General features: G+C 38.7%; 1 protein-coding gene across 1 annotated transcript in view; it reads left to right on the forward strand.

Annotated features, from left to right (window-relative positions):
- The window catches only part of SLC15A5 (solute carrier family 15 member 5), a 65,410-nt gene that overhangs the window by 23,246 nt on the left and 15,931 nt on the right, over positions 1–26,233 (forward strand). Inside the window, exons 5-7 of the mRNA XM_006199901.3 lie at positions 3,149–3,335; positions 9,882–10,070; positions 19,736–19,867. Of these exons, the coding sequence (XP_006199963.2) occupies positions 3,149–3,335; positions 9,882–10,070; positions 19,736–19,867 (508 nt within the window). The remainder of the gene's footprint in view (positions 1–3,148; positions 3,336–9,881; positions 10,071–19,735; positions 19,868–26,233) is intronic.

The following is a 26,233-nucleotide window of genomic DNA, read 5'->3' on the forward strand; positions in this document are numbered from 1 at the left end:
CTCTTGTTTGTTTGTTATGTTGGATCTGCTTAGCCATCAAAACTGCAATTAAGGAGTTGCAATAGAATCCATACATGGAAGTATTTTCTGTCTGACCCTTTGCAGAAAGTTGCTGTCCTTGTTCTAAACAATGCATGAAAACTAGGTGGGTTTAGCAGATTCAACCTCCCTCTTGACTCCAGCACAGTAGCTGGCACAAAGACACAAAAGTATTACCCGTATGTATGATCGCTAATATCATAAAAACATCTTAGAATGGAGAAATTAATCATGAGCACGAAATTACTAAGTGGTCCACAGGGAGCCTCGAACCTTCCGTGCAAAATGACAAATGACTGATTCGTCCCTTCATGATGTAGTGACGCTTCACGTTTCTTTTGACTCAGTTCGAGCCTTCTCTGCAAATTGTCATATATTTTTAAACTGGACATAGATTACAATAAATTTTGATAAACTATTTTTAAGCATCTCACCAAATCCAGATGCCCAGTTTATTGCAAAGAACAAACACTAAAACTTGTTGACCACCTATATGTGTCATAGCCTCTGAAAGATGACTTCACAGTGTCTAATTTAATCCCCATGGCAAGCCTACAGGGTTGATATTATTATCCTAAATCTGAGGCCCAGAGACATTATGCAACTTGCAGCTTACTCTCGGTCACCTGCTAGCATATGGTAGAATGCCTGTCCCTACCTCAGGCTGGTGTCAATGCCCACACTTTGCTATTATTACCCACTATGCCTCTCTTGCAGCTGGGTTAAAAAAATTCCTTGGAACAGTCTATACAGGTTCCAAAATCATATACCCTAATGTTATACCAGAAACTTCAAAGAAAATGGCTAGAATGTCCTTCTCAAGGGAGGAAGAGGAAACTTCCACTGGGATGGGCTGGAATTAGATTTTTGCCTCCAGATGAATTAATCACCAGTATAAAGGCAATCACAGTACCAAGAATAAAACATCATCGAATTCCATATTTTAAATTTAGTAGCCATTATTGACCTTCAAGTTCCAAGACATACATTTAAAATACGTTGATATTAAGGCCGATGATGTTGCCATTTGACATTACTGGCCATTCAAAGGTGAAAATGAATCTCTATTGACAGCAATTACTTCTGAGTACCGAGGCTTGTATGAAATAAAAGTATTTAAAATTTTAAAAAGGGATGATTTCAGAACTTGAGGCAGAAGCAGAAATGATTTCAAGCTTTCAAGACACTGGAGCCTTTTCTCAGATTAGGCAATATATTAATATTGCTTCACTAAAGATTAATAGTACATTTGCTACATTAGTAAGTTAACAGGTTTCTGTGTCTGTGATTCATGCCGATAATAACTTTATTCCTATTAACAATAATTCTCATTTGAAATCAGTAACAGAAACTTCCAAGTTGTGCTGGGAGCCTTTCCGTCTTAGAGCAGTTCTGCTGCCAGCACTTTTTTTTTTTAAAAAACATCATTCATTTTCCTCTGATCGGGGGATACGTGCTTAATAATTTTATTGAACCAGAGCAGAACTAGCTAATGCTCCCTTCTTTCTTGCCCTCTGCACCCAACCAAAACAATCCTTGTTTCCAACCCCAAGGGTCAAATTAAAGATTGGAAGATAAATTAACACCAGGACATGTTTTACACAGACAGAAAGACTCTCAGTGCAGACACGGTCCGTTCCTGGGTCTGGGCAGTTAACATGGCAATAAGTTCATTTTCCAATTGGTAGTTAGCAGCTGTGCAGACTTATAACTCTGCTTCCCCACACACCCTCTCAAACGGCACAGCTGATAACAGAGGAGTTAGTGGAGGTTTCAACCAAGAAGTTAACGTCTGGATGTTCGAGCAAGGTTGCTCTCCCAGGAAGGAGGTAAGGCAAGGATCCTAATGTAGTGCATGAACTGCAAAAAAAGAAAAATGGAGAATCCATTCCTCAAGGACAAGACTTGAGTTGACCTTCTCGCCACGCCACTCAGTAGCTTGGTGAGCCACTGGGAATTGAAGAAATACCCTGTGCTACGGATGATAATGACAAAGATGTGATTATTGCAACAAAATGCAATAGAACTAGAAAAGTGGGGAGCTGCCCCCTTTGCTGTAACGCTGTGCTTTCTTTCCGATGTCCTAACCTAACAGGAGGTGTGGAATACATGAAGAGGCTCTAAGTTGGTGCTAGGGTTTTAGTTAGTATTAGGGCTATTTTATTTATTTTTGTAGGTTTTAAAAAATATTTTATTTGTCATCATATTATTTAATTATTTTGTTTTGAGGGGGATGGGGGAGGTAATCAGGTTTATTTATTTTCAGAGGCGGTACTGGGGATTGAACCCAGGACCTCATGCATGCTAAGCCTGCGCTCTGCCACTTGAGCTACAACCCCCGCCCTCAGGGTTATTTTAGAAAGGAAGAAATTCTAGCACTGCATTGAGGGTTTAGGGTAGGCAGACTTTTTTTTTTTTTTTAATTTCTGCTACTTTATGATGCAAATGTTTTTTTTCATGTAGTTCCCTTTTTGGTCCCTTAGTGCTACACAATTACTTTCAAAAGAGAATATCGACCCACGTATGTTTTCTCTCTGTTTTTCTCATGTTACTTGGCTCATGTTAGAAACCAGGCTGATCCAGGGAGCCCGCCAAGACAGCCCACAGGAAGTAATGTGTCTCCCCACTGGGCCCCTCTTCTCAGGAAAAAAGTCATTCCTATCTGTTTTGCTCTTCAACTCAATGCTATTTGAAGGATCGAGTCTAGCCCCAAACTATTTTTAATCAAGGTGAAAACAAAAGCCTTTCATGCTTTCTACTGGCTTTTGCTTTATTCTTGGCCAACAAAAAACCTATTTGCTTATATGCAAAATTTGTTACTCAATTTCTTATGTGTCATCCCAAGCACAAAATTAGGGCCACTTTTACTTTTCCGAGGAAAATTAAGAAGATAAACTAGATGACAAAAGATGCGCCCATAAATAATTAGTAGTGCTGTCAATGGACTAAAACAGAGCTCCTTCTGCCCTTTATCAGCTCATAATCAGAACCTGGAAGACCCTGGCGGGACATCCGGCTCAGAGATGTTCTCAGTACAGGGAGGGGACAGAACTTTCTCCAAAACTTTCTCCATGCATCTGTCTTGATGCATGACTCTTTCCTCCTTCAGATTCCTTCAGGATATTATCTGCAGACCATGAATTCCAACCTGAACCTAGGTGGGTCTGCTCTGCCAGTTGCAGCAATGAATGTCGTCAGCATCCTACCGCTATTAATTCTGGCTCCTTTCATGGACTATTTCAGCACCTGCCTGTTTCCCTCTAAGAGAGAGGGACCATTTCTGTCGGCATGCATTAGTAAGTACAACCTACCATTTCAAGTCAATTGTTTGCAACTTTTTAAAATGAAAAAGTCTTACTAAGATTTAAGTTAGCTACATGCTCTGAAGTCCTATTTTGACAAACAGGAAAGAAGGTGGATTTGACAGTGATGACGTCCAGCTTCTCAAATCTCACATTGCTCAGCGTCCCATTTTCTTCCTACACTTTTGTGCTTCTTCAAAAGATACCCCTGCTATAAAAACTTGGTAAAACTTCCAGTACCACCCAATAGCCGCTCCTTCTTCAAGTAAAGCAGTCTCTCCTCCTATGTCAATGCTAAGTGTGTTCTTAAAAATTAAGCCAGGTAATGGACCTAAAAAATAAAGCCAGGCTGTACCTGGGAGGCATTAACTTCTGAACCATAGAAAAATTTACTAAAAATTAGTGATTCACTGTACTATTCAATATAGTACTGCTTCCAATTGTAAGACTTACAGCAATAATTTTCAAACATTTCTTCTAGCTTCCTTGAGATCGAATTGATATACTACATAAGCTTAAGGTACACAATGTGACAAACTGATACAAGTATATACTGCAAGACATTTACCATAATAAGGTTAGTTAACACATTCTTTACCTCACATATTTCCCATTTTGTTGTTGCTATGGTTGAGAACATTAAAGCTCAACTCTCATTTTTTAAATGAGAAAAATGGAAAAAAATGTTAAATGTCTTACTCAGAATGCAAGCAATAGACCACAACATAAAATTTCTGCCACTGAAATGAGAGAGAAGGAGGTGAAGTCCATTCCGGCCACACCCTCCTCGATCTGGCTGTGGTCCCCCAGGCACTGCCACGGAACAAGAGGACACGTGCTGATGCAGGAAAACCCGGCTCAGTCTAACGATCAGAGATGGGGGTCTCTGCCACTGAGCGTCCCCTGGGTGGCTTGGAAAAGCCACCTAACTTTTCTTGCCTTCTAGCTCACTTACTTTTTTTTTTTCACTGAGGGGCAAACCAGAGATAAATTTTGGGTCCCTTTGTTCTGTAAGACTTTTGAAATCACCCAGGATGACACGAGTGGCTGAAGCACAGTTCTGACACGTCAGTGGAAGCCCTGTGAATGTTAGCTAATACTGAGGCATCGTTCGCAGGGGGCAGGTCTAATCGTTTGGCGAGTATAAACAGAAAGCAAAGAAACTCTGAAGAAATATCATGTAATGGCAACCTTGTATCTTATCGTCTGCTTGAGAAATAATTTCATCAAAATAGTCACAGTCAGGCACCTGGAAGATTCTCTTCTCTTGGTTAACCTGCTGTTACTCTTAACTCCTCCTTTGTAGAGCTCCGTGGGGAGCATGCAGCCTTCTAGTAATCCATTATTGTATTTTTTGCTGTTTCTCTGTTTATAGAAGTTACATTTCAAGGTACCTGCTTCCTGTTACCAAAACCATCAAGAAGATCACCCCAAATCACGTCACAGGGTGGATTTGTTTTCGGAAAGAACTCTAAGTGACTTAGTTTATTTTGTTATCTGCAGTTACAGAGGCCTTGAGTACATCATCTTTTTTTATTTATTCTGTAAGCAAGTAACCTGGCCATTATTTATTGTAATAGGTTTAGGCAAACTATAAATCTTACTAGGTTCTGTCAATCCTTAAATCTTAAAAAGTGTTTTTTAATCTGCCAGTGTGGATATCCAAAAACCAGTATTTCCAGCACTATTTGAGGATATGAAAGAAAATTAAGATATTTGTTTCAGCAAGTATACTATTAAAATGTAATAAATGCAGAATGAAACGGGGGTAAATTTATATTGCACAATGCCAAAAACTTTGGCAGTCCTGTACAGTATCATGAAAGTTCAGTCTGAGCTTCCAAATGATGCTTAATTGCTAAAAAAATTTTTAATAGGGCTACTTTAGAAAAATACGGTATACAACATGGCTGAAAGAAGTACACTAGAAGTCCTTCCTGAGAATAAGAAATCTTAAATTCACTTTAAATATGAGCTACTTTCTCTTGGACAATTCTCCACTCTTGCATATTTGACATCAAGTCTGTTCTTAAAGAAGCATGTGTTTTTTGTTTTTTTTCTGGATAGAGGAAAGTTAGAGTGATCTAATATATTGTTTGACGTTAATGAACTAAATATTCTCCATCAAGATTGGTAACAGACTTACTGAACAGGAAAAAAGAAAAAACTAGACTCACGTGAAAAAAAACCCTCAACTCTATTCTTCTGAGTACAGAATACTGAATTCAGTTTTTCTAAGTCAGACTCCACTCATTTGTTCATTTACATTCTTGTTCACCTATTTGCATAATATTTTGCTATGGGAATATAAAGAAGTGTGATGATATGCATCTTTTTAACTAGGTATTTGCTTAAGTTTCCCATGTTCTTCTTGTGATTATGGAAGATTGATAAGTTTTATCAGGACATAGAAGCACAAACCTAGGGTAATTTTTGATAGTAATTTACATAACTGAATTGAATCTAATATTAAAATTTACTTTCGTTTTGAACCCAAGTGCCTTGGAAATATGAGTGAAGTATATAAGTATATAAATTATGAACAAATATTTATCAATTCCAAATTTGAATCTAGGCACCTTCACATACATATCCCACTTAACCTCATGATAAATCATCATTTACTAGGTCAAGGGTCTCAAAGATAGTAAGTCTTCTTTGAATTCAGACCTCCTCATCTAAAGCCATTGTATTATTATTTTTTTTATTATTATCGTTATTATTATTATATTACTAATTATTATTATTCCATTTACCAGCTATCCATGGCTATTAGATTATAGAAGTTAAACTGTCAGTGTTAGTTTGGAATCCTGACTGCTTTTTCCAATTAAGGCTATTAAGTGAATGAAAAATCCTTTTGTCACCACAGTGGGCAGTTGTTCCTTAGAGTCCCTGCTCCCTTTCACATCTAGTCATTCCCCACCCAGGGACTGTCACGTTTAAGGAGGCAGATGGTGCAGACAATGCCAATCCCTTGTGTCTGACATAGATAATCACAGCTCAGGCCACAGGTGAGGGACGGACAAATCTCACTCAGTTGGTCAAACTGGCACCTTAATAAACGAAAAGATAAGCTCATGCTCTTTGTCTAGCTCATAAACAATGCGGCGAAAGAGGCGTTTCTGATTCAAGATGGGACATTCGTGAGTTTATCAAGCTAAAGAAATCAGGAAATGTACCACAGTACCAACTATAAAAAAATCTCCAAACCTCCCAGAACTGTGGAAGACACGGGCCTGATATGCTCAGAATATTTTATCAGGACTGTATTTTCCTAACATTGCATGTGACAGACGTGCCTATTTAAAAGCCAATCTTAATACACCAAAAATCCAGAATCAGTAACATCACTGATTTATCCTCTGTCGTAGTTGGACTTACTTCGTCTTAGCCTTTTTCAGTTCAAAAATGTTTACATCGTGAGTATTTCCTTTCCTCAGCATTAACTAAAATCCTGCAGTATGTGGCATTTAGTAGCTAGTGCTGACAAAGTATTAATCTGACTAAAATTAGCCTAATTAAGATTGTTATTAAGCCTAATACAAGGCAGAAGTGTATGACACAGTAGGCAGCAATTATCTTGGCTTTTAAGTAACATTTAAATTGAAATGCAGGTGAAGTATAGTCACATGCCTGCCAGACCTTCCTCTTTAAAATAAAAACTTGAAAATTCAAATTCTGACTCAAAGTCCTTTATGATATAGGTACAGCCAAGGTGTTGGTTCCTTTTTACATAACCAGTAACTTCTACTAGTTCTAATAAGTTGCAGTGATACAAGGTTTCTTTTTGGTAGGAACCAGAATGCTTGATAAATTAAAAACCAAGCCAGAGATCAAATCACGTTCATTGAAAGTAGGATTATTTCATCAAAACTACTTTTCCTCTGTTACAGTTTCTAGAACTGCTACATTTTCCCCAAGAAACAACACAGTGTATTGCAAAATAGCTGGCAGGAGGAACCGTTGACACTAAAAGAAGTAACAGGCACATACCTAGCCTGAATAACTCGTGCATTCCATTGTTCATTCGTCTAATAAAAGCCCATTAACTTTCTCAGATTCTTATCTTTGACGTTGACATCAACACTGGAATTAAATGCAAGGTGAAGTAGACCCTCTAGTACGCCATCTGAAGCAATAATGTATACCTTATAGATACATTTGTGCATCTGATCTCCATGTAAATGAGCTACCCGTTCCAGATTCAGAAATTAACACACAAACTGAAGCTGAATCTCCTGAAATGAGTTCCCAGTGGTCTAAAGAGAAACAAAAGGCAGAATTTGGATCGCTCAGTCCAAATATGGGAACATACCACTAATAGGAGAAACCCCCTTATATATGAAACCTTTCTTTCTTTAAAGCATGAAGTGATCTATTTCTCTTCTCCAGCTAGAGATAAGTTCTTCTTACATCCCCAATAGAATCTGAGTTTGCAGTGACTGAGAACAGGTATTTTTCATCTTACATCCCCAACTGCCCTAGCATACTGCTTTACAGACAACAGTAACAGAGTAAATATTAAATTAAATTGACATTTTAGCTCTCTTTCTGATGTGTCTTAATATGCCAAATAATCTAGATAAATTACGTGATGAATTTGAAGGAAGTTAATATTAAGGAACTTAAAGGAAAATAATATTAAACTTTCTTTTTTGTTTTTGTATAACCTGTTTACAGAACCAAAATTTCTACTTCATTATGAATGGGCCTTCATGGACCCTAATTTAAAATAACACATTTAAAAGTTCCCTAAATTTTCTGTTACTCAGATTTCCTCTTTTTTTGTACCTTCTATTTCTTGAGGACTCAGTAAAGAGCAAAATTTATGGACACATTTAAATGCTGAGATATAATCAAAAAACTTACCTACCAGTTTCTCTATCAACCAAAACAAATACTAAGCTATTTAAACATTAGATTGATTTTTCTGAATTGAAAGCTTTGCCTTATCTGAAGTTTTATGCAAGTTAGCAAAATGTGACTGTCTCTAAATTTCAAGTAAATCCCATCAGGCTGAAGTTTGCCTCTGCTCTACAATGGGATTAAGTCCACTAATATGAATGATAAATTGAAAAATGGAATGGTTGCAGTCAATACAAACTGTAACAAAATTCTTACTCATTTTCAACCAAAATTTCCTAGATAATTGCATAAACATAAAAGAGAAGAGAAGAGTTGGACCACTATCTGAATAATTGCTTTTATGTATAGTCTTTACCTAGCTAATTCACATTTGATATTTTTTCCCAGACAAGAGTTTCTAGCCTCACATTCTCTAATAGCTGCTTTATTTTTTTTTGCAAAGATTAGAGAAATGTCAGAAAACTGAGGATTGACAATGCCTACAGGTTACTTCAAAACCATTTTAAAATAATGATTAAAATCTTATGAAGAGATCATTTTTAAGTTTTCCCAAATCATTTTTGATTCAGGTGTATCTAAAAAGTTATCAGAATGATATACCTTATCTGAGGATAAAAGTTCAAATGATTGCTTTATCTTCAATAATAATTGCTATTAATTGCTGCCAGGAACTGTTACAATAATACCAGTACGTTATCTTATTTAAATCTCATAGACGTCCTACAAAGTAAGTATCATTAACCGCATCTGAAAGCTGAGGAAAGTGATAATGAGGTTAAATAACTGAGACTGTATAATTAGCAAGTCAGGAAATAGGGAGTTAATGCAGCCGTTTCTGAAAGAGCAGAGCCCAGGTGAGACAGGAAGTGGGCAGGGCACCTCCATCCAAGAAATGACACAGCAATTAACACCAAGATGGCGGAGATTCAACTCCCAGGACGCCTTGAGGCCCAGGATGGCGGGAGATTTGACTCCCAGTAGACCTTGTGCTTCATTTTCGGCTCATTGTAATATATTAACGCGGTAAATGGCACTCCTACAGGTGCCGTGACAGTTCTGAGGCTGACCATAAAAGGTCCAAAGGTGGGCAGGGGCCAATTCCTGAGAATCCCAGCCCCTTCCCCAAAAGTAGTTGGAACAATCCTCCCACTTGTTAGCATATAAGTAACTGAGCCCATGAAAACTAACAACGTCTGCACTCGTGGCCGCTCTCCCTTGTGAGCGAGACGGACTCTGTCTACGGAGTGCGTGTCTACTTTTACTTTAAACTAAACCCTGCACCTTGGGGCCTCTCTCTTGCCTTCTGAGACAGCCTGTACTCTGTCTATGGAATGCGTACCTCTCTGAATAAACCTACCTTTACTCAACCGTGGCTCGCTCTTGAATTCTTTCCCATGTGAAGTCAAGGACCCACACTTGGCAGGGCGCGTGTCCCAGGAACTCAGCCGAGACCTGGACGCGGCCATCCTCTTCCCCTACATTCGTCTTCCTGTATCACAAGCACAGGAATGTCACGCAATACACCCGGCTGGCATCTGGCTATCTCCAGAGTAACAACAAGGTGCTGAGGAAACATGGTCTAATGCCAACGTGTGAAAAATGCTATGGCCTGTTACACTGATTTCGGACTTCAAAAAAAAATTTGTTTCCTTTTACATTCCTTTTCTTCAGTCGCTGGAAATCTTTCTGCTGCATTGTCTGTGACGGTAGCTGGCTTCTTTGAAATGCACAGAAAGCACTTCCCTGCCATGGAACAGCCCCTTTCTGGCAAAGCTCTCACCGTTTCCTCCATGCCCTGTTTCCACCTGGTTCTTCAATACATTTTACTCGGAGTGGCTGAAACCCTCGTCAACCCAGCCCGTGAGTAACAATTTTTTCACCTGCTGCTTGAACAGACTGAATTTTCACACAGAGCACATCATCACCTCCAGTGGCTAGAGATCTGTTCACGCCCTGGAGATGGCCCACATTGCTTGAGAACAAACCTAGAGATCACCCACATGTTTTTTTAAAAAAAAGTCTAATTTCTCTTCATTCCTTTATTGCATACAGACAACTGTTTATTCTACCTGAATGTAGACAGGATGGAATGCAAGGTTTACTAAACGGGTAAAAGGAAGCAATCATTCGGTCAGATACACGACAGGAGGAAAAACTCTGCTAAAACCTGGAAGACAACGTCAGTCTACTCAGAGGCACACTTTCCTTTTTCCTCCTACCCTCCCTCTTCCCACCCCTCCCTCTCATTCACAGATAAGCTTGCATATATATACTGCCCTCAAAAATGACATTTGTAGTGTACTCTGAGAGTATATCAACATGCAAATGATATGAAAATTCGACTCAATTTTCCAGATAACTCAATGTCTTTAAATTAACACTAAATTAAGTGTGATCACTCATGTTTCATAAGACAGGTTCAAAATAACTTTATTAAATATCAAGGGTTTTCTGCGTATCTAGATTGCTGATATTAATTAAACTAGCCACTTAAAAGTACATCAAAGTATTTCAGGGACTTCCTGCAGTACAGTAAGATATGCATGTGTGTGTATTTATCAGTGTGACCTGTTGCTTCTTATATGTCTACCTTCCTCAGATTTCCCTGCCCTTGGGGATCCTGACTGTAATTCAATCACCAATTACACTTTATCAGGATTATTTTTATAACTTCCTATCTTCCTACCTCCAATCTCCCTCCCATTCCCTCTCCCATTCTTCCTTATATCCCAGCATCAGTCAGCTCACAATTTTTTGAGTGACCATCCTAAACGACAAGTCTAACCACTTCACTCATCTAAAATCTTCAGTGATTCTATTATCTTCAGGTATTCTTAAATTCCTTAAATATATATGTATATTTAATACGTATATGCACACATATACAATACCAAGGCAATTTGGTGAAAAAGTCAAAATAAAATTAGTGGTTTGTGCAATTACGGTCATAAATGTACGTTAGACTTCTTGTTAATCATTTTAAATCATTTCGTTCCACATATGACGCATGAAAAAATGATTTTATGAGGTTCTAAAATGTGGATGTCACTGTTTGACACTACAAGGAATACAAAAGAAGTATAAAAGAATGCCACCACACAAATGTTTGTGACTTCCCTGATGTTTCTAGAAAATTGTTGGAAGCATTCAGTCAAAAATTGCATAGGTTAGATGTGAAGAAAGGCAGTGAATGAAAGTGATGAGTGAATGCAGACAGGAACTTCCTGGCTAGCTCAGCAACTGTGGCTCAACAAACAAAAGCCAGAGAGGGACTTAAAAGTCTAGGCTGTTAAGAAGGTATGTCATGTAATATAAATCACTTAGTCTGCCCATCCTTAATTTACCTATTTGGAAATTGAGGTCCACCTAAATCAACTGACTTATTCTCTATAGACGTCTTGAGGTAGGGACCAGAAGACTTGGGTTTTGATTTCCAGCTTTGTCACTTACTATACGTGTGACCTTAAAAATTCATTTAACTTCCAAGCTTCACCTTTCAGATCTTTAAAATGGAAATAATTGTAAAATTCTTCCTTATATCCCAGCATCGGTGTAACCATCACTTGAGAATTAAATGACATAAAATGTGAAGGGGTGTTTTGAACTGTAAAGTCAAGAATCACTCCTCCGGGACGCAGTAGAGCATCGTGGTTGATCTCCATGGTCTTAAAGTCGGACAGACCTGAATTCAAACCCAGTTCTGCCACTGACTGGTTGTGTGACCTTGGCAAAATTGCTCTGCATTTCTGAGCCTTTTGCATCATCTATAAGATGGGGAGGTGTTGTTGTAAGGACTAAGTGGAATATTTTAGGTAAAGGAACCAGCAGAGCATCTAATATATAGACAGCACTCAAGTAATTAGTGGCTGTAATGTGTGCTGTTATAATTGTGATTAATTGTGATCAATTTCCAATCTTTCATGTGAATTAATAGTCCAAGACTCGGGGCTCAAACACACATGTCATGCTCACAGCTTTTTCTACCACACCTCCCACAACTTGAACACCAGGAGACCTGACAGTGTGAGCAGAATCATGTCTTCCTCACAAGTCATCCTAGGTCCCTTTTTTCTCCTTACGTCTCACCTCCAATCCAACAGCAAGCCCTAGTCCTCACTCTGAAATCCAATCTAACTCTGGCCCTGTCTCACCATCTTCTTCGCGATCCACCTGGTCTCTAACCCCAGTTCTATCCGAGCCTCCTAACTGGCCTCCTTGCTTTCTCTCCTGCCCCAGGAACCCACTCCTTTCAGAACAGCTCTCATGCTCGTTCTAAAACATCAGTCCTATCATACCTCTGCTTGAAATTCCACAATAGGAATTCGGAGATAAATTGATTTGGCCTCCGTGGACTGTTCCAACTACCTTTTATAAATTCTTCCCCATGACCACTTCACTAGAAATTTGGTGATCTTCACTCTGTGTTTCTAAGGTGGCACACTTATTTTTGCCCCAAGGTCTTGAGACTTATTCTTTGCTCTACCGAGGATCCCCCTTCTTTTGTTTTCAAGTGGTTGGCTTCCTCTCACCGTTGAGTTTTCTCAAAGATCTCCTCTGGTCATCTCACCACTTTCCAGTCCATTACCTTGCCCCATTTTTTAAAATAACACTTGTCAGAATCTAAAATTATATTATTCATAAGTGTCTGCTTATGGCCTGCCTCTCATTATGAGAAGGTATGATGTGGAAGTCCATTTTCTCACCTTTCTCTGCCTTCTTCTGTGTTCTTTCTTCCTGAAAAGTGCATGTACATGGCAGGTGACAAATAAATATATTTTGATTGAATAAACAAATGAATGAATGAGATTTGTAGCTATATCTACTGGGGTAGAATAAAAATATATTATTCAAATTACTGACAGTGTCCTACCTTGATAGCACTGAGACAGGAAGCACAGCAGATCACTTCCCAAATTTCCATGGGCATTTCTCACCCCACTGAGCCACACTGTGCACGGAAGACGATCTGCAAGAAAAAAAAAATAGAAAACTTTTCAAATTATGTCTTAAGCATGGCAGTGTAGACCTCAGCTATCTCATAAACCTGTGTGTGTTTATTCACAGAACACCGTCTGGGTGTCTACAATGTTCCTGGCACTGCTCTGGGAACTTAAGACACATGATTTAAAAAAAAAAAAGACAAAAATTTCTGCCATTGTAGAATTTACATTCTACCAAGGGGAGAAAGATGATAAACAGTAAGTAAAATACATAATTAAGTTATAGAGCATGTTAGAAGGTGATGGTGCTATAGAGGAAGGAAAGACAGAGCAGGAATGTCACGCAGGGAGGGAGCGGGTTGCAGCACGAGGACATTGGTCAGAAGAGACCTCAGTGGGAGGTGACATTTGGGCAAAGACTTGAAAGAGCTGAGGGAGTCAGCCACATGGGTGTCTGGAAAGAACATCATTGCTGGAAAGGCAGTCAGTAGGTGCAAAGATGGGAGTGTGGCTGTCACTAAAGTCAAGGGGTCTCGTGCAGTTGGAAGAGTAAGGAAGGGAGACCCCGGTAAGAGATAAGTCAAAGTGTCCATGGTAAGGACTCTGATTTGGGCTCTGAGTGACATGGGGAAAAAGTGACATGATATTGCTAACACTTAAAACAAACAAAAAAACCCCTCTCTCTGCCATGGAGAATATACTATAGTGAGGAGAAGGATAGATGGATTGAGGTAATAATCTAGGGAAGACACGTGAGTGTCTCAGACAGGGACATAGCAGTATAAGTAGCAAGAAATAGTCAAAGTTTAGTCACATTTGAAGATAGACCACTAGAATAAGTGACAGAGAGAGAGAGAGGAGTTAATGATGGCACCCAAGTTTATGACTTGAGCAGTTGGAAGGATGGAGTTGACATCTATAGAGATAAAAGGCTACAGGTGGAGTAAGCATGAGTTTTGTTTTGAACATGTTGAGAATGAGATGTCAAATCAAGACATCAAATAGGGAGTTGGACAGCCAAGACTATAATCTGGTATTAAGGTAGGAGGTGGATTCAGTTTGAGAGTCATAAGCAACTTGGTGGTATTTAAAGCAATGGGACTAGCTGAGATCACCTGTGGAGTCAGCGTACATAGGGAGTCAGTGTAGACAGAGAAGAGGATTCAAGAACTGAGCCCTAGGGGGTGGGTACAGCTCAGTAGTAGAGTGCATGGTTAGCAAGCTCAAGGTCCTGGGTTCAATCCCCAGTACCTCCAGTAAACAAACAAACAAACAAAAAACTGAGTCCTGAGGCTACTTTATCATTAAGACATTCAGGAGAAGATGAGAAATTTGCAAAGGAGATAGAAAAGAAGTGATTACTGAGAAAAGAAGAAACCAAGAAAGCAGCATCTTCGAAGTCAAATGAAGGAAAGGTATCCAGGTATCCTCATTCAAGATGAGGACTGAGAATTGACTACTGAATTAAATGACTTAGGGGTTACTGGTCATTTTGACAAGAGCTTTTTTTTGTCTGGAAGGGGAATGCATAAAAACCTGATCAGAATCATTTTAAGGGATAAGGAGAAAAGAAGACTTGGAGACAACTTATTTGAAAAATTTTGCTGCAAAGGGGAACAAAGAAGTGAAACAGTGACTGACAAAGGTATGAAGTTAATAAAGGATTTTTTTTAGTTTGTATTTGTTTTTTAAGGAAGAAAAATGATGGCACCATACATTATTCTAGTGGGAACGATTCAACAGAGAGGGGAAGTTGATGGTGTCAGGGAGGGGGAAATACAAGTTGAGAATTTGGCTTTAGAGAGTAGCAAGCATGGTTCACCAGTGGGAACAGTCTGGAAGGCAGAGCATGTGGATGCAGAAACTCATGGGTGTATAAATATGGGATGGAGATTCGATGGGAATTGTCTTCCGGCTGGTTCAGTTTTTTCAGAGAAGTCAGATGCCAAGCCGTGAGCCGTGAGGATGGGGAGGGCATTTTAGGGACTGGAGGAGGGGGGAGAGGCAAGAAGTTGTTGTCTAGGACAATAGAGGAGAGAAGGCACTGGGGAGATACACAGAATGTTGCCAGGGAGCATTAGGAGGCTCTGTGAGGTTAGTGGGTGGGAATTTAAAACAAGTTGCTCAACATGATTATGGGTTTTTCTCCAGTCACATTAGGCTGCACAGATACAGGAGTAGAGACAGCAGTCAGCGAACTGTTTTGCCAGTCGATTTTCAGAAAACAAGAGATAGGCAAAGAAATGGGGGAATGTGGAAGAACATGATTACAACAGTTGGCCATGCGACTTAAATTGGGTAAAAAAAAAAAAATAGTGAGAACATGAAGGGCATGAAAAGGGTGAAAATAATGAAGGAGTAATGGACTGGAGGTCCTGCAGGGGTGCAAGCATTTCTGTGGTTGAGTAGCAGAGAGTAAGCTGGGAAGATGGAAGGTGGTAGTTCTGGGGGTGGGAGTGGTTCACAAAGATGAAATGACAAAGTGGTGATAATTATTGCTCTAGGGCATGGGTTGGCCAACATTTTCTGAAAAATATTAGATAGTAAATAGGTTTTGCACACCAGACAGTCTCTGCTACACCTACAACCAAAGTCTCATTGTGGTGTATAAGCGGTTACAGACAAGATAGAATGAACGGGTGTGGCTGTGCTCCAATAAAACTTTATTGACAAATAGGTAGCAGGCTGGACCTTACCTGAGTGTAATTCACCAATCCCTGGTCTAGGGTACCAGCTGTAGGGTGTGACCACGCATATCATTGGTTAAGGTAGAGTGGAAGCCAAGGACACTGGAAAGGAGGTCAAGGAACTCAGACACCGAGACATGGCAGGATGGAAGGTGGAAGGATGATCTGTATGTACATGTTAAGCCTGCCGAGAATTAAGGCAGAAGTAGAACTGGAGAGCGTGCTCGTCAGAGAGGAGCTGATGACTTGGAATAACAGAGAAAAGTGTCCTAGAGGTTGGCAGCTGACAGCGCAGCAGAGAAATATGAGGTGATAATCGAATGACATGAGACTCAAAGCTGAAGGTTTTCAGGAATGAGGAAGGAATCACGATCTGAAAATGGTTAACAGGATAAAGTCCCATTTTCTAGGACGGTGGTTCTTCTCCATGTGTTCAAAATCACTCCTCACCGAATGTAGTGAACACATTTTAACTTGTTTAAGAACGACTAGGGTAAAAGAAATCCCCGGCAAAGAGTCCCCAGTAGCAGGTGCCTCAGGAAGGAGGCTGTGGCCCGATAGTTGGTAGAGTCTGGCTACGCTGTGAAGCGGCGTCTTTGCAAACGTTAAGCAGCCTCCACCTGGGGGCACATTTCAGCTCTCCTTGGCAAGAGGGCCAGCCTTCACGCACCCTCCTGGATATTTTTTACTGCGTCTTCATAGTAAAATGAGAATTTGAGAATAGCGGTAGACGTGTTGATCATACCTAGACTATAACGTGCTGAAAGAAGAATTACGGAGCCTCAAAACTCAAGTTGATGATCACCAAAGTCGAAAAAGATCAGAACATGCAAGTAGATGCCTGAAATTGGAGATCCGAGGACTTGAAACGCTAAGTCCTCTAAAAGGGAACTGGAGGCTTTCAAAACGACGAAAATGACACCAAAGAGAGATTAACCAGCAGGCAGAGAGCTGGCAAAGTGTGTTCATGAATTATACACCACACCAGAAGTTCTAGCAAGAGAAAAGCATAGGATTAATAATTAACTAGCAAAGTAATAATGGGCTTGTACGTTCTGCTTTTTCTCAGCGAAAGAAATCGGCTGGCTTCGTCTTTCTGCCTGTTGTTTGTCTCCTCATAAAGAGGAAAGCTCACAAGCCAGATCCTTTTTATAACTGTGAATCATTTCTTCCCAAAGCCTCTTGAGCATTTCACCCCCTACTCTCCTTTGGATCTTCCTAAAAAACAAAAAACTTGCAAGGCTGGACTCGGGCTCTGGCTGGTGATTTGCAGTGCATGAGAGAGCTGTGGTACCCACGGCCCCTTGCTGTCAATATTGGAAGCCCTTCTTCACGGTATCTTATTTATCACCAACACTATCTTCATCTCCAATAAGCATCTGTGGTATTAAATACCTGGTTAGCAGTGCCCTTAATATCGTGTGTGTCTCTGCGCTCCACCCTGCCAGAGTTTAACATCCAGGAAAGATGTGCTGATGCATTTTGCCACCCTCAGCCCGGGCACTCAGCACATCTGGAGCACAGAAACCCTTTTCAGTATTTATTGAATGATAAATAAAAGTATGTGGAGAACACACAGAAAGCAAAAGAGAAATTTTAAGTGAATGCAGGAAGGAACATTAATACATTGGTATTAGGTATTAGGACATTCTTTAAAAGTGCTGGATGAATGCCAAGTTTTACCAGGGTTAAGGACAGGGAAACAAGGGCTGAAGTTTTCCTGAAAGGGAAAGGAGGAGTGATAGAATCTCTTTCTTCTTAGAGAGGAGGAAGCTAAAAGTTTAGTGTTTACAGTTTATCGGTTTTCTGTCACCATTTTTCTTTTTAAAAAGACCTTTAATGTTTATTTGTAATCTCTCAATGTAGAAAAATTTGCAAAGTACAGGAGAGAAAGAAGAAAAATTAAAAATCCATATTTCAACCACTCAAAGCTAAAACTGTTCATGTTATTTAATGTGTTTCCTTATAATTTTTTGCCACTCATACACAAAGGAGAGAGATTAGTATAATAAACTCCCATGTATCCACGTTCCAGCATCAATAATTTTCAACACATGGGCAGACTTGTCTCATCTCTACCCTCATTCACATACTCTTTTCCTCCTTGCTGTATAATTTTGAAGCAAATCGCAGATATATCATCAATATTTAAGCATGTATCCCTAAGGTTGCCATGCATATTTTAACATAGTTATGTTGCTATGATATGTGTAAAATTATATATTCTTATTTCATTTTTAATTGTTTGGACTTTTAAAATTATTTTATAATCTTTTTTATTGAAGTATAGTTGATTTACAATGTTGTGTTAGTTTCTGGTATGCAGCAAAGTAATTCAGTTATACATATATATATTCTTTTTCATTATAGATTACAAGCTACTGAATATAGTTCCCTGTGCAATATAGTAGGACCTTGTTGCTTATCTATTTTGTATAAAGTAGTGTGTATCTGCTAATCTCAGACTCCTAATTTATCCCTCCCCCCTTTCCCCTCTGGTAACCGTTAAGTTTGTTTTCTATGTCTGTAAGTCTGTTTCTGTTTTGCAAATAAGTTTATTCGTATCATTTTTTTAGATTCCACATATAAGTAATATCATATGATATTTGTCTTCCTCTGACTTACCTCACTTAGTGTGATAATCTCTAGGTCCATACATGTTGCTGCAAAATGGCACTATTTCAATCTTTTTTATGGCTGAGTAGTATTCCTCTGTGTATATGTGTGTGTGTGTGTGTGTGTGTGTGTGTATGTACATACCATGTTCTCTTCATCCAGTCATCTGTTGATGAACACGTAGGCTGCTTCCATGTCTTGGCTGTTGTAAATGGTGCTGCTGTGAACACTTGGGTTGTATTTATCTTTTCAATTTACATTTTCTCCTGATATATGCCCAAAAGTGGGATGGTTGGATCATATGTTAACTCTATTTTTATTTTTTTAAGGAATCTCCATACTGTTTTCCATAGTGGCTGTATCAAATCACACGTTTATTTCTGATATCAAAAAACTTTAATTGAAATTAAAAAAAATTGCCTCCGTGATTTTCTTTCAACCTCCTGCCACCATCATCACTATTATCTCAATGATGACCTGGGGTTAAAAGATAACCACTTTGAAGACCCAGCTATTGCTTCTCCTTAAATGGGATAATTTAAATGCATATAAAGGGCTTTGCACTGTGCCCCACACAGGTAGGGGCTATTGATTGGTAAAATTAATATTGTTAAAAACAGCTAACCTTCTTCAGTTCCTACACGTCAGCATTACAATAAACACTTCATATATTATAGCAAGTAACAGTTACAGGATCTCAGCAAGTGAGTAATGATCTCACCCTCCTTTTCTAGAGAAGAACATTGAGGCTTAGAGTGTTTAAGTAACTTACCTAAAATCACAGAGGTAATAAAGAGTCGACCCGGTCGGTGTTTTAGCATAATCTTCCCTAACTCCAGCGCCCACGCTGTTAAGTTCCATGCTGATTTTCTATGATAAATTCAAGTTTTCCATAGGGAACCTAATGATGTATACAGAATCACAGAGTTATAGACCTTACTGATAGATTACCATGAGACTATCCAGTACAAGCTTCAGCAATATCCAAAATTCATAAGAAATACTCAAATTGGGGTGAAATTCGGGTGAATATATTGGGACACTCACCCACCAAGTAATCAGATTTTTCTGATAGCTACACAAGAGTATATTTTGCCATTTATTATTCCTTGTAGACATCTGTAAATTGTAACATCATAACACATCTTACAGTAGTAACTTTAACAAAGTCCAACCCAAATTTTGCTTTTCTTTGTGGTATGGGCAACACTAATCTGAACAGTATCCATGAAAGGATTTGAGAGAGAATGTTCTAAATTCTGACCTTCTCTTTTCTTCCCAGTCTCTGCAATACCATGCAGATTTGTTCCAAGAACCATCAGAGGAACCTTCATGAATTTTTTGACACTGCTCAATGGATTTGGTTGTTTCCTGGGGGCACTGCTGGTGGAGCTGGTATACCTCATCTCAGAAGGTAAAAATGGTTTCCTGTTGTGCTTCTATGTATATTGATTTGATGACTAGAGAGTTGAGAGACAAAACCTTGAGAGAGGGGCTTTGCCACTGTAGTCTCTCTTTTTTTTTAATTGATCCACTTTTGCAATTAAGATAGAATTAAGATAGGAAATAGACTCTTGCTGTATTCATTAATTTCTGGGAATTGTTTTTCTTTTGATAGAAGGAGGTAATTACAGAACATCACTTCTCATGAGACCCTGTCTGCTGTCTTTCTTTAGTGTATTTTAAAATAAACTGGTCATTATATTCTGATTAGGTCTTCCAGTGAGGCTATCTGCAATAATGTTTCAGAGCAGGCATAGAGACATCTGAGCAAAGGTAAGTTCTGTGTAAATGTAGGCGGGTGGGGCATCTGGATGAGGCTTTTTGCCCCCAGATATTGTCTATGCGACCAAAGAGAAATTGTGAGTTGAGTAACCACTGATCTTGGAAAATTTTCCCTGTAGATACTTTGTCCAGGAGAAACAACCAATCTCAAATATTCACCTGCAGCATAAAAAGTACCACCCTTATATGTGCTGGTAGAAAAATCAAACAGGATGACATTAAAGATTAGCTGTCACTGTGAAATAAATATCATTGGCTGTATTTTAAATCCAAAGACTTCTTCGTTTATTTGTTCTAAGATGTTAATACAGCTTAAAACTGGTTAAATTTACTTTTGCTTGTTTTATGGGAAATACGGCAAGCTTATTTTCTGCTTTCAAAAATACTTAGAGTTGTGCCTTTAAAATAATGTAAAGGAATGTTCATTTGTGTTCTCTACAAATAAATTTAATTTACCTATTTCCAAACTATGGGAAAAAAATCTATGAATGAGAAACTCCTTTTAACACTAGGTCTCCATTCAAAAAATGTTAATGGAGGACCCACTCTGCTCCAGGCACCACAGTGGGCACTGGAGATACTGTGGCAAGTAAAATAAAGTTCCAGATCTCACAAAATAGCCAGGGGTGTAGGGGAGCAGTAATGTTCTAGGGAACAAATCTACAATCCTTGCTTGTTTGGGTCAAACCCACTGCTTTTCTTATTTTAACTGAGAACGTTCATCAGAAGCATGTATTGGATACTTACTACATGCCAGGCTTTGTGCTGCATGGAATTATGTGAGATATGGTTCCAGTTCTCAAAAGGCTCAATTCCAAATGGTCATAACTAAGCATGTGAACTGTACCAAGTTATTGACATCTCCGGTGATTAGAGTCTTCATCTGTAAACAAACAACAAAGCACTGGTTTTAGGATTTTATAAGATGACCTGGAAAAGTCTTACCTTTATCTCTACTTGAACATCTTAGTTGTTGAACATATGTTTATTTTCCTCAACATGACTCAATGAAGATGTTTCTGAAACTTTGCTTTAAAACAGTCTATAATCAAATTACATTTGACACATTCTAGAAGAACTGCAAAGTCAAACATGACTTTCATTTTCTTGTTTATATAAGTCTAAATTTTTCATTAGCAACTGATCCAGAGTCAGACCAAACTTCACAAGTTAAATTCTCCACAAGGCAGTCCTCATTTTCATCATCAGACTTGACTTCAGAGGTCGCCAGCGCTGCCATCACTCCTGATAAGCTAGCTATAAACGTGGAGACCCCCACAACTCTCCCTCAGGCTTATAAACTTGCTAGAATGACTCACAGAACTCAGGAAAGCAAAATACTTGTGATTACAGCATCATTATTGCAAAAGGATACAAATCAGAAAGAACCAAAAGGGGAGGAGCATAGAACAAGGTCCGAGAGGGCTCCAAAAACGAAGCCGCTTTCTTCCTCAGGGATGCAGTGCCCAACTGGCAAATCAACATGTGACAATACACAGAGAACTGTCACCCAGGGAAACGTACTTGAGCTTCAGTGTGCAGAGTTTTTATGCGGCTTTATTACGTGGGCAGGATTGACCGAACTATTAGCCATGTGGTTGAACTCAAGCTCCAGCCTCCCTTCTCTCCCCAGAGGCTGGGCTGATATCCTGAAGCTCAAAGCCCCTATCCTCCAATCCATGTGGCTGGTCCTGGCTGGCCAGCCCCCACTCTCAGTCATCTCATCAACATAAAACATTAGGGACCTACCAGGAATAACAAAGACACTTCAACCACTAAGGAAAATCAACAGTTTTAGAGTTTACCACCCAGGAATCAAGACTAAAGGCCAAGCAAATTCTTTATTACACTCAGCTATCCTTGCAAATACATTTCACTGAAAACCTAAAATTATTTTGGGAATCTGCATAGTATGGTAGGACCTGTTGTATACATTACTGCATTTATTACACCATATAAAGTTGATATTACTGTCCTTATTTTTGAAATGTAATAATTAAGACAGAAATAAGAAAATAAAGTGCTCCAGTCAACACCACTGGCCCCTGACAGAGATCTGACTCTCTCAGCATCCTGAAACCAATGCCAATGTTGATTTTAAGATATCAGACTGCTGTGAAGAATCACCCAGTGTGAGGGCTTTTTAATAATATTTGTTACTTCTGCAATCCAATCTCCTAAGATGGAGATCTGCATATAGGATATTATTGATAATATTCTAGACACAGTAAATGATGGATTAAGATTTTTATATAATTTTTACATAATATTATATAAATTTTATATAATTTTAAATATAATTTAATATAATTTTTATATAATTTATATAATTATATAAATATAATTTATATTAATTTTATGTAAATTTTATATAACTTTAGCAACATGGATGTGAGGGGGTGGGGCAGTCTCAAAACTTGTATTCAAAAGAATACCTTTGAAATCACTGTTGATTAATTTGATTTACTTCTTTTAAGTGTTTTTTTTTCCCATTCATAATAATACTGTGTTACATCAAATCACATCCTGATAAGTTAAACTCTTACAATTGGATGTTACCTAGTCTAACATTACACCAAAAACTGGAAGATATACCATCATATTCTAGTGCCCAGAAAAATTCTCTATTTGAGGATTATCCTGAGTCTGCCTACCTGTTTATAACTATACTCCACAGAATAAGTCTAATTTTCTATCCACTTAGCAACTCTTCAAACATCTGATAAATATTTGGAGAAATAATGTGGTACGACATTAGGAGTTAAGAGCGTATATCCTGTAGTCAAACTATATGGATTCAAATCCAGGTAGTCTAGTTGTGTGTCTTCATTTGCATGCCAATAACAGCAGTAAATAATTCACCCCGTTATTGAAAGGATTAAGATATTAACATGCACAATAAGTGCTCAATAAAGATAGCTATTATGATTCCCCGCTATTTTACAGACAAGCCACTCCAAATATTTCATATTGCATGATTCCCTGATTCTTCACTATAAAAGCCCCTTCATCCACTAAAACAAGCAACAATTTGTCAGTATCTTTCTCAAATCATGGTTTCCAGAACCAAACACAATACTCAAAACGGATACAAACAGGATAGGTATGTTAGGTTTAGCAAACTTCTCTCTCTCTCTCCCTCTCTCCCTCTCTCTCTCTCTCATTCTCTCTCTTTCAAATGCTAACAGAGATTGTAGTGACTTTTTCAGTAGTTGCATCATGTTTATGGTCAATTAAAACCTGAGGGTTTTTTAATTTTTAACAGTTGCTCTCAGTTCAGTTCCAATCATCGTATCACCATTTCTGTTTCTAATTACATCAAGGACCTTATCTCTATCCTTGATAAATGTCAACCCATCATCCTAAGTAACAGACATTTTAAAAACTTGATTCTGTCATCCAGTGAATTACTAATCTTTACTTCTTTACCAGCTTTGTGTCATCGGCAAATTTAGTAAGCAAGTTCCTAGACTTCTTCCAGCTACTGGATAAAATTGTTGAATTGGACAGGACCGAAAATAAAGCCTTATGGGAAATTCCTAGAGACCTCACTGCAAGTTAATGACAATCAAGGGATCCTCCTCTTTTGGGTAAAATCAGCCCCCACTTCACCTAATTATCCTCATTCTGCCCACACGCTCCTCCATCATCCCAGAATGACGTCACAGGAGACTTTGCCACATGTTTTTCTGGGAGTAGGATCCATCTGAGCCTGTGACAGTCCCTTTAGCCATCAGAATAGCACTCACCAAGAAAGGAAATGAAGCCCATTTAGACAGTTTGGTTCCAGTGACCGTAAGCTAGCTTATGGGGACTCATTAGGGCCCCTAAAAGACAGTGAGCCTTTGACTACTGCATGACTCTGGATGGTTTCAGGTAGGTCACTCTCTCTCTCTAAGGCTGTTTCCTCTTATTCAAATAAAAAGGGGTGAGAGGAATGCACTGCACTTCACTTTTCTCAGAGACAATGAGAGGATAAAATTAAATAATATATTTGAACCAATTCAACATCAGAGATTACTTTAAATAGAAAATAAAGCCATAGTGGCCCATTTGGTTAAAAATAAGATCAGTCTATTTAATCAAACAACCAGACCAATTTTTTTGGATAGAACCAACCACACTGAAACGAACGCTATGTGAAAAGTGTCCCATCAGCCTCACAATCCATTTAGCATGTAGGATATTTTAAACCTTTAAGGATTCATGTCAGCTGAGCATGTGTGTGTGTGTGAGTGTGTGTGTGAGTGTTCGCACACGACTGAAGGAGATGATCCGCTATCACAGTCTCCCCGTCTCCAAGCTACATTAGTCATTTTTAGCACCGGGATGGAGAATGGTGTGAATGCGGTAAATTCAAGAGATTTCTCGAAACTTGACTGTGCAGACAGATAACTGTTAGAGTGACATTTTCAGTACAAGTGAGAAAACTGATCCTTCTGGGATCGCTAACTCTGAGTGCTTTAAAGGAGAAGATACGAGACTAAACCCATCCTCCCACACTCATCATTTCAGGAATAGTTTATCTAAAAGTAGCAATGCTAATATAAGGGAGTGAAGAAGTCAGTCAAACTGCTTATTTCAACTATATCCCATTAGCAACCAGATCAATTTTCTCACATGCATGAGTTCGAGCTTACCTTTTGACAAAAATACCAAAATAGAATTCAGTGAAAAGTGACATCTTAGTTACGGATGTGTAGGTGATTGAGAGATCCTAAACCAAATGTCTCAGAGAAAAAGGATAATTAGGCTGAATCAAGAGGTCAAGGTGTACGTCTTCTTGTCCCTGTTAGTCCTTCCTCTTCAGAATTCAGGAAAGGAGCAAAGACTTTAGCTGTTTAATTCCCACCAAGATCATTTTAAATTAAAAATGTGATCTTTTAAAAATTCTCATTGAAATATCTATGATTATTGGGACCACTGACAGCCGTGTCAGTGTGAATCACAGAGTCGTTCTCGAAATAGGAATTTGTAGTTGCAGTAAACTAGAAAGAAGAAAATATTTGTGTATTTGAACCCATGGAAGTGAACAAAGTTATCTAGTGTGAATACTAAGAATGAGGAGAAAAAGAGCCCAGGACCTAAACCTGAAAAGCCTCAAAGGCAGAGGTTAGACGGAGGGGAAATGGCCTGCTGGGGAAGGAAAGGACAGCGAGAGAGGTGGGGGAAATACACACACACCTGTGTGTACGTGTGCGCGCGCACGTGTGTGGGCGTGTGCGCGTATGCATGTGTGTGTTCACTGAAGATAAGAGAGAGGATGATTTCAAAGAAGTAATGGTTAATTGTGGTAAATGCTATGTGAGATCGAGTAGAGTCAAGACAGGAAAGTGTTCTTTGGTTTAGCAGCATTATGCTCACTGATAACTTTAGCAAGAGTCATTTTTTCAGCAGTGAGAAGGGAATAAGCCAGATTGGAGTCGGGTCAAAAATACCTAGAAAGTGAGGAAATGAAGGCATCTCATCTAAACAACTCTTTGGAAGAACTTGGCACTGAAGAAGATTTAAGAGACAAAGTGGTGGCTGGATGAAGATGTGGGCAGATTCGCCAGATGTAGCAAAGAAACATACAAGACACCCAGTTACATTTGAATTTCCTGTAAACAATACATTTTTTTTAGAATAAGTATGCCCCATGCAATATTACAGACATACTTTACATAAATTATACTTTATAAAATGTTGTGTGCAATATTTACGGCATGCTTATTCTAAAAAATGTCACTATTGTTCTGAAATTCAAATGCAGCTGTGAGTCTTGTATTTTATCTGGGAAACTGAGTTGTGGGTTCAAGATATTCTTTTTTTTTTTTTAATTTTCAGAGATACCTGAGCATATTTAACTGATAACAATATCTGGTATAAAAGAAGAAGTTAAAAATGCAAGAGATAAAAAACGGGGTATGGGGTATGTTGGCATGTTTGAGGTCCTGAGTTCAATGTCTAGAACTTTTATAAAAAAATAAACAAATAAAAAATGTTTTAAAAGTTT

This window comes from Vicugna pacos, chromosome 34 (assembly GCF_048564905.1).
Source record: "Vicugna pacos chromosome 34, VicPac4, whole genome shotgun sequence".
NCBI classification, from domain to species: Eukaryota; Metazoa; Chordata; class Mammalia; order Artiodactyla; family Camelidae; genus Vicugna; species Vicugna pacos.